Source organism: Balaenoptera borealis, assembly GCF_965194805.1.
Source record: "Balaenoptera borealis genome assembly, chromosome: 19".
In the NCBI taxonomy this organism is placed as follows: Eukaryota; Metazoa; Chordata; class Mammalia; order Artiodactyla; family Balaenopteridae; genus Balaenoptera; species Balaenoptera borealis.
The window spans coordinates 57,867,441-57,882,302 of NC_138878.1; the positions used below are offsets into that span (position 1 = coordinate 57,867,441).

The following is a 14,862-nucleotide window of genomic DNA, read 5'->3' on the forward strand; positions in this document are numbered from 1 at the left end:
ACTATCACGGCCTCTCTTGTTGCGGAGCACAGGCTCCAGACGCGCAGGCTCAGTAGGTGTGGCTCACGGGCCCAGTTGCTCCGTGGCATGTGGGATCCTCCCAGACCAGGGCTCGAACCCATGTCCCCTGCATTGGCAGGCAGACTCTCAACCACTGCGCCACCAGGGAAGCCCATCAATCTTCCAGTTTTATGATTGATTCTTCTTGTGCTTTGCTTAAGAGATCCTTCTCGGCAATTCCCCAGCAGTCCAGTGGTTAGTACTTGGTGCTTTCACTGCCGGGGCCCGGGTTCAGTCCCTGGTCAGGGAACTAAGATCCTGCAAGATGTGCAGTGCAGCCACAGAACAAAACAAGAAAACACGCTGCATCGTTAACATGACAGTAAGGTCCTCGACTGTCTGATCCTACCCATGTTTCCAGACTGAGTCTTCCGCAGTAACTCCTTTGACACACTGATGGCTTACTAGCTATCTTGTTATGAAATATTATTTTAAAAAAAAGAGAGAGATCCTTCTCTATCCCAGAATCCAAAAAATGCTCTCTTTTGTTTCCTCCAAAAAAGTAAGTTTGGCTTTTCACATTTAAGTTCTTAATTTATTTAGAATTGATTTTTTTGTGTGTCTGAGATAGGAGTCTATTTTCATTTTTTCATATAGATAATTAATTGTCCAGCCCCCTTTATTGAATAATTCCTTCTTTCCCCATTTATCTGCAATGGCATCTTGGTTGTATTTCAAAGTTCCATATTTGTGTGGGTCTGTTTCTGAAATCCCTATTTTTTCCATTGATCAATTTATCCACTCGTGTGCCAACAGTACACTGTCTTAATTTTTATAGCTTTATAATAAATCTTTATACCTGATAAGGCAAGTCATTCCCCCTCCCCACTTGTTCTTCATCTTCAGGAGAACCTTGGCTATTGGGCTTTTGCACTTCCATGTAAGTTTGGGATCAGCCTGTCAAGTTCCAAGAGATCCTTGTTGGGATGTTGATTGGAATTTCATTGAATAATAGCTGATTTAGGGGAGAGTTTATATATTTATGAAGTTGAGCCTTTCTATCCATGAACATATGACGTCTCTCCATTTATTTAATATTTTTCAGTAAGGTTCTTCAAGGAAGGACTGAGAGCTGCTGGCCAGGTGTGTGGAGAGGGCTGCAGGTGAGGCACGGGTGGGAGGAGGTCCATGGGCCACATTAGGTGGAGACAGTTTGGCCCTTTGCCATGGAACCTGGGTGAGTTTTAGGTGGGAGGAGCCCATGAGCACAAAAAGAGCAAACGAGGGGAAAATCCTCTTTATTCAGACCTTTCAGGTGGTTCACGGTGGGTCACAGGCACAGTCACTTTCCTTGAAGCCCTCAGTTCCTTGGGGGATGGAAGCCTTTGTCCTCATCCATCCAGGGCTCAGAGCAGCCTGTCAGGGTTTCCAGAAGGCCAGGAGGGACTCCAATCCTGGGCCCAGGTTCCCAAATATATTCAAGGGTCAGAGCTGTTTCTCTGGTTCAGGCTCCTGACCCCACATAGACTCTGGGGTCTCAGGTGGGCTCTTCCCCACAGCCTTAAGGGGCAGTTCCTGGAGGAAACTAAGAAACCACATCTGCTTTGTGGTTGATCTGGCAGTAAATATCTGTGTCGGGGTGTAGTAATTCCTGTAAAAGAGAGACGAGGCCTTTGAGCCTCTGTAACCTTCTCAGAACTTGTCCCAGGATCTTCCCGGCCCTGGACTCCCAGGGCTGCTCTACAGGGGCTCCTGGCTGTGCCGCAGGTTTTCTGGCTCCAGACCCATCCCTCCTCTTCATCCCTTTTCCCATTTTCGCTGCTGTTTCCTGGACCCCAAGGAAGTACCCTTAGGAGTGTGGGATCAGAACATTCATCCCCAACACTCACCTCATAGATGGGAACAGCTGGCCTGGGGCTGGGTAGGGAGGCCTGGGCGGGGAAGAAAGTGGGCGTCAGGGGACAGGGAAGGAGAGTTATTTCTCCTCAGGAGTGACCAGCTCTGCCTGCCCAGCAGCTGTGTCCAAGCCTGAAGCCCCGACCTCTGTCCCCATCCATGCTGCATCCCCCACCCTTGGTAGCCTAGGACCCCTGCCTGATGCCCCCAGTGCCCACTCTGCTCCTGGCTGGGTTCCAGCGTTCTTCTCTGAAGGGACCAGGCAGGCTTAGGACAGGGTGTGAGGGTGTCCTGCCCCTGAAGTGGGTCCCACTCCTGGCCAGGGTGGGGTTCATATTTCCTGGCTACTCTAGGGGGGAGGGAAGTCTGTGCTGTGCTGCAGGGTTGGACAGTCCCCCTGCACTGAGTCTGCACAGCTGGGACCCCGGGGGTGAAGGGACAGGGAAGGGACGTGCTTACCGGGGAGACACAGCTGCCAGAGGGACCATGTCCTGGGAGCAGAGACAGGAGATAGCACCAGGGGTGTGAGGAAGCTTAGGCCCATCCAGCCGGGAGAGGTTGGGTCTCCAGCTCCCAGAGAACCAGGGTTTAAAGAGTATCACCCAGAGAGAGACCCTCTGGGCATTTTAGGGTCCAGTGAGGGCGAGGGGGTGACCCATGACTCTGAACCCATACATCCGGCAGACCAGCCAGTGGGGATCCCCATGCTGAAGCCCCAGGGAAAGGGTCAGAGACCCTTGGGGTGGATGGCAGGAGCAGACACTGGGGGGGCAGGACCAGGGTCTCTCAGCTGCTCCTAGGCTGAGCAGACACTTACCCAGTGTGGCTGGCTGCTGGGAGCTGGTGTTCTCTGAGGTCATTCTGGCCACTGGCCCTCAGAAAGGTCAGGATTATTTTGAGGGTTGCCGGAGGAGGAGGTCACAGCTTTGGTGTCAAAATAGGGAACAAGGAGGGCCCTTTCTCCAAGCAGGGAGTGGAGACCTCCTTTCTCCACCAATGCTGTTTAGGAAGGGAGGCCCCAGGAGAGGGGGGCTGAGGAAAGTCCTTAAGAAGCCACATCTGTCCTGGGCCCAGAGGGGAAGGACCTGCAGGTCGATGGCAGTCCAGGAGAACGTGGCTTGAGAAGGGACAATGGACCCAGTAAAGGAATCAGACCAAAGGCTTTGAGTGGAAGGGCCAGCTCCTCAGAGGAGAGCAGTGCCAGCGCATGTTCAGGACACCTGGGGAGACTGTGCACCTTGGAGCTCGTGACTGCGGTGGCTCTGCTGTGGCCAGACCCACCCTTCAGGCCGGGAGATGCTGAAATAGGACAGTGGCTTCAACCTCCATCTCCATCTGCCCGGAAAGAGGCGTAAAGGTCATCCTACCACCTGCTGTCCTGGCCAGGTCCACGTTCTCCCATCTCACACATCACGGGCCGTGGTGAACGCATCTGCCACGTGGGGGAATTTGACCCTACCTGGCCTGTCCAGGTGGTTCCAGTCTCCTTGGCCAGGATGACCCTCAGATTCTGAGGCTGTGAATCCCCTTCATCAGGGTGGTTGGATTTAAATAAACAGCAGGACAAGCTGCTTACTGAGCCAGCACAGCTGCAGGTCTGCTCAGGGAACTAGCCCAACACTGGAGGGGGCGTTAACTGTGCCTAATTTACAGATGAGGAAGGTGCTGAGAAGACACCCAGGTCAGCATCCGGCGAGCAAGGAGCTTAAGGAGGAGAGGGAATATCCATGGGGAAACGGGGATGCCGAGGAGAGCCAGGCCGGAATCCGAGGATGGGGTGTCCTTCCTCCTGGCCTGGGGTCAGCCTGGGGGACGGGATTAGCATCTGGGAATTGCCACTGTACCTTCTAGACCGCGTGAGGGAAACGAAAACCCCAGAGCGGCCACCAGTGCCACCCTAACCAGGACCCCAATCGCGATGACAGTAAGGACCTCCATACTGAGGGCTGGGCCGTTTTCTCGCCCTGAAAGGAGAAGAGAAAGGGGGAGATGAAGGCCCGAGTTCACTGGAGGGAAAACTACGACAAGCCTTACAGGGAGAGGGCCTGGTTAGGGAGGAAGGAAATGCTCTGAGGTCTGTGTGTGGTGTATGTGTTTGGTCATCACAATGTCCTTCCAACTCTCCCACTACAGGTGGTTGCATCCTTTTGTCTTTCTCACATTTGAAACCTTGGACTTGCTCTATCTCTATGTTTCTCACTGTAGACAGTTCCATGTCCTGTTCATTTTCCTTTTAAGGTCACTTTTCCTTTCACATTATGTCCCTTCCCTTTGTTTCTTCTTTCCATCACTATTGTTGGTCTTAGAGGGCAGGTCCTTAGCAGTCCACTCAACGCTGATCAGTAATAATAATATTAGCCGATTGTTTCCAGATCCTTCTGTGTGGCTGGCACAGTGGGAAATCCTTTACATTCATCTGCTCTGATCCTTCCATCCCCATGAGGGAGGGGGATCATCCCTTTTGCATATATAGATCTGAGACATATAGTGCTTAAATAAATCAGCAAAGGTCTTAGAACTGGTAAGTGATACCGTTGTAACTAAGTTCCGCTTGAATTTACAGCTAATAACAACAATGTTAATAATAATAGTAGTGCTACTTGATAGCATTTATTAAGCCCTGACTCTGCCTATGACCCTAAGAGCTTTAATCTCATTATCTCCTAATAAACATCCTCACATCCAAAGATCCAGCTGTTCTGTTCCAGTTTTGCAGATGATTAAACTGAGGCTCAGGTGGTTGATTGTCTTGCTCAAGGTCAAACATCTGGTGCACATCACAACCAGAACCATAAAAATATCAGTCTAATTCCAGAGTTCTCATCTATGTTGCTCTAGAAGGGGGTGCCCACCTCCTCAAGGCTTGCGTCCAATTCACACCCCCTCACCCCTGCCAGTGAAGGATACAAGGGAGGAAGTGGGAGAGGTTGGGTCACTCACAGAGCACCACCACGGTGACAGGGTCACCTATGCTGGAACTGCTGGGGTTGGAGACCTCACACCAATAATCCCCGGCATCCTCCCTCCTGACGGGGTCTATGGAGAGGGTGCTATTGTCCGGGGACAGTGTCATCTTCTCTGTGAGCAGTAGACTCTGGTCACTGAAGAACCAGGAGACGGAGATCCCAGTGTCATTTGTGATGCAGGTCAGGACGGCAGGGTCCTTATGTTCTGTGACTGTGGTGTTGCTGACTTGGATGGAGGGCTGTGCCACTGGGTCTGTGGAGAAACAGAGGGGTGACTGACTGAGAATAGGTCAGGGGCCTGGGGCCACGCTCCTTTCTCAGAGATCTCAGCCACTCTCGGGGCCCAGTGAGGTCTGTAAAGGTGACCCAGAGGATGGCCCTGACCCTGTGATCAAGGTCGTAGGTCTCACTTCACTGATGATCTGTGAGGAGAGGGCTGCATCGCCTCGCTGACCCCCAGGTATCCCTGGATGACCCCTGGCCAGTCCCCTAGATATCTCTGTAGTATCTTCTCAACCCACGTGTCCAGCAACCTCATTGTCAGGTGGAATTTTTCCGATAAATTCTTGTGTGACTCTTTTCTAGAACATTTGTGACGTTAAAAGGTCAGGCCCCACTCCTCATATACACTTCTGGGTGTGTGTGGGAAAGCAGGCTTGCCAGCTCTGTCCGTCTCTGGTATAAGGGCGGTTTTACATAAAGTAGAGAAGGTATTTACTTTTTGTTAAATTATTAGGGAATATGGATGGCCCTGCCCAGTCTTTGTAACCTGAGGAATCGAAGAGTTTCCAATCTCAAGGATTTCTCACTCTAAAGAGAACTTTTACTGTAGAGTGAATATCACGGTGAAGGAAATCTCTAGAGATGTGGGTTACCGATTTAACAAAATACTGGCACTCTTAGGAATAGAAGGAAATTCCTGAAACTAAATAAAGACCTTATTATATGAAAAGCCCACAGCTAGCATCACAGGCAATGGTGAAACACTGAAAGCTTTTCCTCTAAGATCAGGAAGAAAAGGATGCCACTTTCACCACCCCAATTCAACTGAGTACAGAAGTCCAAGCTAGAACAATTAGGCAAGAAAAAGAAATAGAGTGTGTCCAAATTGGAAATAAAGAGGTACAATTACGTCCGTTTGCAGATATGTAGAAAACCCTAAAGATTCTACAAAAAAACTGTTAGAACTAATAAACGAATTAGCAAAGTTGCAGGATACAAAACCAACAGACAAAAATCAGTTCTGTTTCTCTACACTTACAATACCTTATATGAAAAGAAAATTAAGAAAACAATTTCATATACAATGCCATCAAAAGAATAAAATACTTAGGAATAAATTTAACTAATGAGGCAAAAGAAATATATGGAAATCTACAAAAGTTGCTGAAAAAAATTAAAGAAGCACAGATAAATGGAAAGACATCTGTGTTCATAGATGGGAAGACATAATATTGCTAAGGTGACAACACTACCGAAAGAGGTCCACAGCTTCAATGCAATCCCTATTAAAGCCCCAATGAAATATTGTGCAGATATCGAAATTTCCAAAATTTCACATATAATCTCAAGGGACCCCAAATAGCCAAAGTAATCTTTAAAAAGAACAAAGTTGGAGGACTCATACTTCCCAATTTTAAAAGTGACACCAGTTCCCTGGTGGTCCAGTGGTTAAGACTCCGCTCTTTCACTGTCAAAGGCCTGTGTTCGATCCCTGGTCAGGGAAATAAGATCCCACAAACCACACGGCGCGGCCAAAAAAAAAAAAAAAAAGTAAAAGTGACTGCAAAGCTACAGTAACTCAAAATAATATGTGGGTCTGGCATAAAGACAGACATATAGACCAATGGAATAGAATAGAAACCCCAGAAATAAACCCTGGGATATATGGTTAAATGATTTCACCAAGAATGCCAAGACCATTCAATGGAGAAAAAATCTATTCAAAAAATGGTCATGGGAAAACTGGATGTCCACGAACAAATAAATGAAGTTGGACCCTTACCTTGCACCAATTAAAATAGATTAAAAAATCTAATCTAGTTTTGACGTGAGAGTCAAAACTATAAAATCTTAGAAGAAAACATAGAGGAAAACTTCTTGAAATTGGGTTTGCCAATGATTTCCAAGATATGATACCCAAAGCACAGACAACAGAAGAAAAAAAATAGGTAAATTGGATTACATCAAAAGAAAATTTCTGTGTATCAAAGGACACAGTCAAGACAGTGATGGCAGTCTACAGATTGGGAGAAAACATTTGTAAATTATATTTGATAAGAGATTAGTATTCACTTCTTCAATTCAACAACAACAAAAGGAACGTGACCCTGAGGACCCTTCTTCCTTTCCTGTCTGCAAAGCCCCTCACAATACATGAGGCTTTCTGGGACTGAGAGAACCCCCTCTCAACATTCCGGATCTGCCAGGAGAAATCAGACAGCAAGGGGAAGAAAGTTCTGCTGAGATGTAGTGGAAGGGTTTGGGGGCAGATTTGGGATTTGCTTGTAACTTCTGGGAAGTTAGGAAATAACTTCTTTCAGACTCTTCTCTGAAAACCTACTGGCTCTGCCGCAAAGCTTGGTACTGATGGTCCAGGGGTCACTTACCAGAGACTGTGATAGTCTTTATTTATTTATTTTTGGCTGTGTTGGGTCTTCGTTGCTGCGTGTGGGCTTTCTCTAGTTGCGGCAAGCGGGGGCTACTCTTCGTTGCGGTGCGTGGGCTTCTCATTGCGGTGGCTTCTCTTGTTGCGGAGCACGGGCTCTAGGTGCGCGGGCTTCAGTAGTTGTGGCCCGTGGGCTCAGTAGTCGTGGCTCGCGGGTTCTAGAGTGCGGACTCAGTAGTTGTGGTGCACGGGCTTAGTTGCTCTGCGGCACGTGGGATCTTCCCGGACCAGGGATCGAACCCGCGTCCCCTGCATTGGTAGGCGGATTCATAACCACTGCGCCACCAGGGAAGTCCCTGTGATAGTCTTGACTGTGGTTTTACTGAGGTCAGTGACCAAGTTATGGACAAGGCAGTTATAGGATCCACTATCATTTGCAATGATGTTGGGGATAAAGCTTCTGTGTGATTGTTGGGGCCTCCCATTGATAAGCCAAGAACACTGAGTGGCTGGGTTAGAGGTCGTGTGGCAGGAGAGGCTGAGGTTTGCCTCTGGATGGTAATAGGGGGAAATGGTGAGGGTGTCCAGGCCATCTGGAGCAAAGAGCATAAAGCCACACATGGTGCAGTCAGAGGGAAGGGAAATTCTTGGTCTGTATTAGGGCCACAGTTCCCTCTGAGCTGGGTCATAACCTTGTCTTTAAAAGTTCCAAACATAACCCCTCATGTTTACTCATCCTGAGTCTGAGATATTAATCTGCTTCTCCTGTCACGCTGTGGTGACCCTGAGCCCCTCAAAACAGGGCAGCCCATCCCCTCTTAGTCCTGGCTCAAGGCTGGGCCTGCCTGGATTTGCCCAGGACAGGAAGTCATGGCCAGCCTGGGTGTCCAGGGGTCAGGGTCCGTGTACTTGGTCCTGAGAGGGATGGATGTAGCCTGGTCTCTAACAGCATGGATTTGGGAGGGCAGCTCAGGCCACATAGGAATCGAAGTTACCCACAGAAAACATTCAGGGTGAATGGGTCACTGCGGCTGACACTCACTGGGTTCCGAGTTTCACACATATAGGGTCCTGTGTCATTCCTTGTGACATGGAATAAAGTGAGAGTCCTGTTGTCCTCAGACAGTTCCAGCCTGGTGCTGTTGGGGAGGCTCTGATTGTTGATCCACCACACGTGGGAGGTGTTCGGAGTCTCAAGGCCACATGTTAACACTACAGTGTCCTCCAGCTCCTTGGGGTTGGAGTTGTTGCTGGTGATGACGGGTTTGGGTAACACCGCTGTGAAGACAACAGAGAGAACATTGCCCCTTTTATACCTTGATTCCTCCAACGGCATCTTCAGTCAGAGTTGGCATTTCTCACCTCTCAGCCAACCTGAGAGTCTTTAAAGAATAAGGCAGGTCTGTGTATCACAAGACAAATGCATGGGGATCGGAGCTCAGAGAATGTGAGGCTACCTGCTCTATGTCCGGGAGAAGCACAGACTTCCTCTGGGGTCATTTAGCTGTGAAAGAACAGGGTGGGATTCAGAGACTACCTGGTGCCTGTCTTGGTTCTTCATTGACTAGCCTGGCCTGGGAACTGGGGGTTTGAGCAGAAAGACACACGGGGAGACCAGGAGAAAGCCCAAAGATCAGTTCATCACTGATGAACTGCAGGGCCCGGAGGTGGGGCAGTTCTGTCCAGGTGTTTGATAAAGACTGACATGAGACAGTGACCCCATAAATGGTAGAGCAGAGTCCAACGAATAAAGAGAGAAAAGATTGAGCAGACAGGCAGGAAGGAGGGAATGGTGAGTGAATGAACGAATGACCCATAATCTCTTCAGAGACTGCATCCTGGGTGCAGGATCCGAGGGGGTCTGGCCACATGCTTTCCCTCTCCCTCCAGGGGAGAGACACCCACACCATTCACTCCTTCCCTCTTTCACAAAAGCAGCTGAGCGTGTTGCACATGGGCGCTGTGCTGGCTGCAGGTGTAGAGTGGGGACTGAGAAGGCAAAGTGCTTTCCTTTATCTTCCAGTGGGAGTGACACCAACACGTCAGGAAACAAATTAATGATTTCACGTTCAGTGTGGCGAGGTGAGGGGGAGGCCTGGACATTGCCGGCACTGATTCGGATTGCTGCCTCAGGTAACTGAGTGCAATAGCAAACACGGATTACTTCTCCATTTGACCTCACTCCCCAGACCAGAACCTCTCCCTCTGAGCTGGGGACGCCGGAGAAGAAAGGATCTGAAGAATGTCTGGTGTCAGGGTCCCCAGATACCTAATAAGACCCCCAGGGTAGAGGAGAGGATGGAGCTGCAGACATATCTCTTGTGACTCATCTGCCACTCGGGTCTGTGTGACCCTGATTCAGTGACTGTATCTCACTGTGCCTGAGTTTCCCCTCAATAAAATAAAATAAATAGTAAATGGTCTCTACTTGCCAGGTTCCCTATGATTTAACCTTAAATCATTCATAATTAACTGACCTAAAGCTGGTCATAGAGGAGATGACTAAATAAACTGCATCTACTATTATTTGCATTCAGAGGAGAGGGCTCCTTGGGCTGTGCCCCGGTGGTCAAGGAGCTGCCAGGAGCGTCTTCTCTCCTCTGTTCCTCACGTGGGTATGCTGAGTCCCCCAGGGCAGGTGGCTGATGGCCTGGGGACCTTGTACATTTGTGTTCTCCACGCTGAGTCTCAGGTGCAGGACCAGGCTCTGCCCCTGCCCAGATGTGACTCTTGGGGCTGAGTGACCAGCTCAGGAGCCTGGAGACCTGGCAAGGCTCCCCAGGGTCACTGGAGGCAGGAGCCCTGGACAGCGTCTGGGCAGGGGCTCGCCGGGGCTGAGCTTCTCAGTGAGGATTCCTGAGGGCACTCAGGCCAGGCTCCTACTGAGTCCTACAGGGTCTTCCTCGGCGTCATGGGCCCAGAAGGGGCCCAGGGGGTTGGACTGAGACTGATCTCCCTCTGCTGAGTTACTCCGATCAGACTGGTCCTTCTTTCTGCACAGAATGTCTGCAGCATCCGGATTCTGGGAAAGGAATTCTGATCCTTTAAAATTTATCTCCACTGTGTGTGTGTCCTGCACTAAATATTCAAACCCCAACCTGGGATGTAATACAGAGGGGGATGGAGACACAGTCCAGGCCTGTCAGTCCTCTGCGTGTGAATAGAATTCACCCCACCCAACACCCAGAGGTCAGAGAGGAATCACTCATGGTATACGCGGAGTTGTCCAGCTAGTCTTTCAGTCTGTAAATCATTCCTTGTGGCCAGCAGGGTGTAGTAGCCTGTGTCGTTCTGGGTGACATTCTGGATCAGCAAGGATCCATTGGGGTATATTGTCTCTCGACCTCTGTGTGCAGGCCCTGGTGTATTTACTTGAGTGTACACTCTACATGATGCAATTAGTTGGTTATTCTCTACCCTTTCTCCTCTGTACCAGGCATAGCCTAGAAGATCCCCTGTCACATTGTGGACAAGTAAAAGAACATCTGTCCCTTCTGCAGCATTGAAGGGCATTGATTCAAAAAGTGAGGTGGGGGCTTCCCTGGTGGCGCAGTGGTTAAGAATCCGCCTGCCAATGCAGGGGACATGGGTTCGAGCCCTGGTCCGGGAAGATCCCACATGCCACGGAGCAACTAAGCCCGTGTGCCACAACTACTGAAGCCTGGGCGCCTAAAGCCCGTGCTATGCAACAAGAGAAGCCACTGCAATGAGAAGCCCGCGCACCGCAACAAAGAGCAGCCCCCGCTCGCCACAACTAGAGAAAGCCTGCGCGCAGCAACAAAGACCCAACGCAGCCAAAAACAAAAACAAAAACAAGAACAAAAGTGAGGTGGGCAGTAGTGGGTAGGTTCCAGAAAGTTAAGAGTGAGACTAGGAGGGACGAGAGAGAAATAAATCAATATTTGGACCTATGTGTTGGGGCCCTGGTCCTGAGCAGGTCTCTTCATCCCTCAGCCTTGGTGTGTGTTTTTGTAGTGCGTGTGTGTGTGTGTGTGTGTGTCTGTGTGTCTGTGTGTCTGTGTGTCTGTGTGTTTGCTACTGGTTCAGTGTCAGCAGCATGACCCCCATTACTTCAGCCCCTCTGAGCTTGTTATTTCCTCTGTTTCCCCAGATGTCTGCCTGGCTCACTCCCTCACTGCCCTCACACGCTTGCTCACACTCAGGGGCCTGTTGGGAGCTGCCCTCCCTGACACCTGCTCTAAAGACCCTCCATCTTCACTTTCTGACCTTTCCCTGCTCCGTTTCCTTCATGACACTTGTCAGCACCTGGCAGCACATTCTAGATCTCTTTGCTCGTCTGTCTTCCTCCCCATAGAGCGTGAGCTCTGGGACGGCAGGGACTTGTCTGATCCTGGTTGTGACCCAGGGCCTGGACCAGGCTCCAAATACCTGGTGAGGAAGGAATGAGTGTTCCCAGGGCCTCCACCACCTGGTGTTTATTTGTCAGTTTCTAAGGGTGGTGGGTAAGGACAGTGTTTAGCTTCCTGGTTGCGTTCTTTTCTGGATTGACACCCTGACATAAATTGTTATTGTCAACAGTTTTGAAAAATTACTGCTTAGTGATGAATAATTTGGAAAATGTACAGTAATTGAGGTTTTCCTGCCCCTCACCAATTCCAGTTCATTGAGATTTTCCTGTTGCTCAGTCCCTCCCCCCACCCTCCCCTGCTCCCATGTCCTCTCGCCTCAGGTCCAAACAGAAGCCCTCTGTCCCCTCTCAGAGCCCTGTCTCCCCCAGAGACCTCAGCCAGTCTCTGTTCTCCCACCTCTGCCCACACCCTGAAAACTGTCCCCTCTCACCTGCCAGCAGGAGCCCGTCCCAGGGGATGCACCCTCTGCGGGCATGGGCTGAGGGGGGCTTCATGGTGTCTGCTGTCTGCTGTGTCCCTCTCTCTGTGAGAAGAGCTTCAGCTCCCGAACCGCTCACAAGCACTGCTATCTGATGTGTGAGCTCTGCTGTCCTTCCTCCCTCTGTGCTGGGCCTCCTCCTGGGGCAGGAGCACTTCGCTGGGTCACATGGGCTGGGGGCGGGGTCTCTGCCCAGAACCCCCCCTCTCCCTCCCCTCTCATTCCTGCCTTCCTAGTGCCCTCCTCCCCCTTCCCCTTCTGTCTGTATTTCTAGTCCCTGAACACTGCTGAGTCCTCTGCCCTCTTTAGCAGTGATTCTCCACCTACACACACACACACACACACACACACACACACACACACACCCTTGTTTGGACAAGCACAACCTTGGGGTGTCTGGGTCCAGGGCTCCCCACTGCTCTGGGTCAGGATGCACACTCAGCCTCCCCCAGCCCTCTCATCTCCTTCTGGCTTTTTCCTTCAGAGCAGGAGCCTGGGGTGGAGGGGGGGGTGCATCAGGAACCCTTGTCACAGGGTTGTCACCCACGCTGTGCATCGGAATCACCTGTGGAACTTCATGAAGACTGTGACTGCGCAGGTGACACCTCAGAAATGCTGCCTCAGCAGCTGCCCAGGTCACATGCTTGCCCAGCCTGGCTGAGACCCTGCAAAGCCGGTGAGGCCACCGCTCCCCATCCACCCCAGTGTTGGCCTCTGCTGTGTTCTGGTCTGGGGTCTGTCAGCACCACACAGAGACCCAGGGGTCTCTAAACCCAGGCGATAATTTCACTCTGTGACACAGAAACCCAGCTGGGTGCCCTGGGCCTTCCCAGTGTTCTCAATATCTGGGAAGGGTGGATTTACTCCCAGCAGGAAGGTCACAGATGACTCTGGAGGTGAGAAAGGGGTAAGCTGAGTGACGACTGGTGAGGGGACCTGACCTCCACCTATGAGTGTCACCAGCCTGATGTCTGTTTCTAGGGACAGAGACCCAGGACCGGGTGTCAGAAGGAGCTGCAGTTCCCAGGTGTGAAAGGAAAGGTTTTCTGTGTGTCCTGGGAAGAGAGAACGGTGGTGCTGGGAGATTGGGTGGCTGTAGGTGCATGTCTTCTCTCTCTGTGTGTCTTTGTAAGATGCAGATCTTGTGTGTGTGTGTGTGTGTGTGTGTGTGTGTGTGTGTATGGTACCAATCTCTTCCCATTTGCTCCAACTGGAACCCAGGGCATCATCATGGCCACCTCCCAGTCCCATCCAAGCCATCATGAAGTCCTGTTCTCCATCCTCCCCTAGAAAGCTCTGGAACCTGGCCCTTCTCCCACCTCCACTGCCCCTTTCTCTAGATGACTGTAACAACTCTTTCTGTGTCTCTGTTTTTGCCCCCTCCATGTCTTTTCCACATAGCAGCCAGAGGATTTTTCTAAAACTTAAATCTAGTCACACACTCCCAACCCTTCAACACCTCCACCCTTGTTCTCAGGATAAAGCCCCAAATCTTGGGCACGGCCTCCCAACCCACGTACCATCTGGGTCTTCTGGGCGCTTAGCCCCTCTCCTCCTCCCCTCCCTTGCTGAGCTCCTTCCGCGCTGTGAATTGCCACTTTTTTGGGCCTCGAGGTTCTGCCCGTGCTGTCCTTTCCACCCTCTGTGCCCCTCTTGCCCAGCAGTCAACACTTGCTCATCTTTGAGTCCAACGTCACCTGCTTGGGAAGCCTCCCTCTTATGTCTCTCAGGATTTTCCCTCTTGTATTCATCACAGTTTGGCAGATGAGAAAACTCAGATAATCAAATATATCTGTTTTGTGGGATCATTTATTAATGTCTGTGTCCCCAGCCCAGATGTGAGTCTGTCCTCACCATAGAGGGCCCAGGCCTGGCACAGGTAAGGGTCTGTTAAATGTCTGCTGAACAAAAATGTGCAACTGGAGCCTTTTGGGTCCAGAATCAAGGTTGGGGCACACAGCAGTTTTGAGCTCACACACTCCCTGCCCTCAAGAGCCCTGGGGGTGGCCATCGCCCTGCCCTCACTGGCCAGGTAAGGAAACCCAGGTGCCCTCACTCCCTCAGAGCCTCAGTGTCATCATCTGGGAAATGGGGTGATCATAATGACACTCGTGTCATCTGGTACTGGCAAGATCCAACCGTTGAGTAGGAGTGCTCCAGCCAGCTTGGATGCCCTTGGGGCAGGGCTGGGGTCTGATTCACTCAACAGAGGCCTGCACCAGGGCAGGGCCTCGGGAAATGACCAGGGAATCTAGGAGCTTGGGGGAATGAGCTTTGTGAGTAGGTAGGCTCATGGGTTTGTGAGTAGGACTGGTTCAGCCCTGTGCAGGGGGCCCTACCCAAGAGGATTCTAACTCCTCACAACAACCCTAAGGGCAGCATGATTATTATTATCCCCGTGTGACAGTTCATGCATTCCTTCACTTATTAATTAAATGAATATTTGAGTGCCTATGTGCCTGGCATACCAGGCTCTGCAATTGTGGGGTAAACAAGGCAGACACAGCCCTGCTTTCAGGGAACTCGCTGTCTAGCTGGGGGTAA

At 50.7% G+C, this 14,862-nt stretch overlaps 1 protein-coding gene across 1 annotated transcript; it reads right to left on the reverse strand.

Annotated features, from left to right (window-relative positions):
- Nucleotides 1-4: 4 nt before the first annotated feature.
- LOC309617105 (cell adhesion molecule CEACAM1-like) lies at nt 5-12,130 on the reverse strand. The gene is given in 5 exon segments (XM_082368777.1): nt 5-3,768; nt 3,771-3,860; nt 4,837-5,115; nt 8,470-8,748; nt 10,680-12,130. Coding segments are annotated over 5 exon segments (1,119 nt in total). The 5' UTR covers nt 10,984-12,130; the 3' UTR covers nt 5-3,601.
- Nucleotides 12,131-14,862: the final 2,732 nt, after the last annotated feature.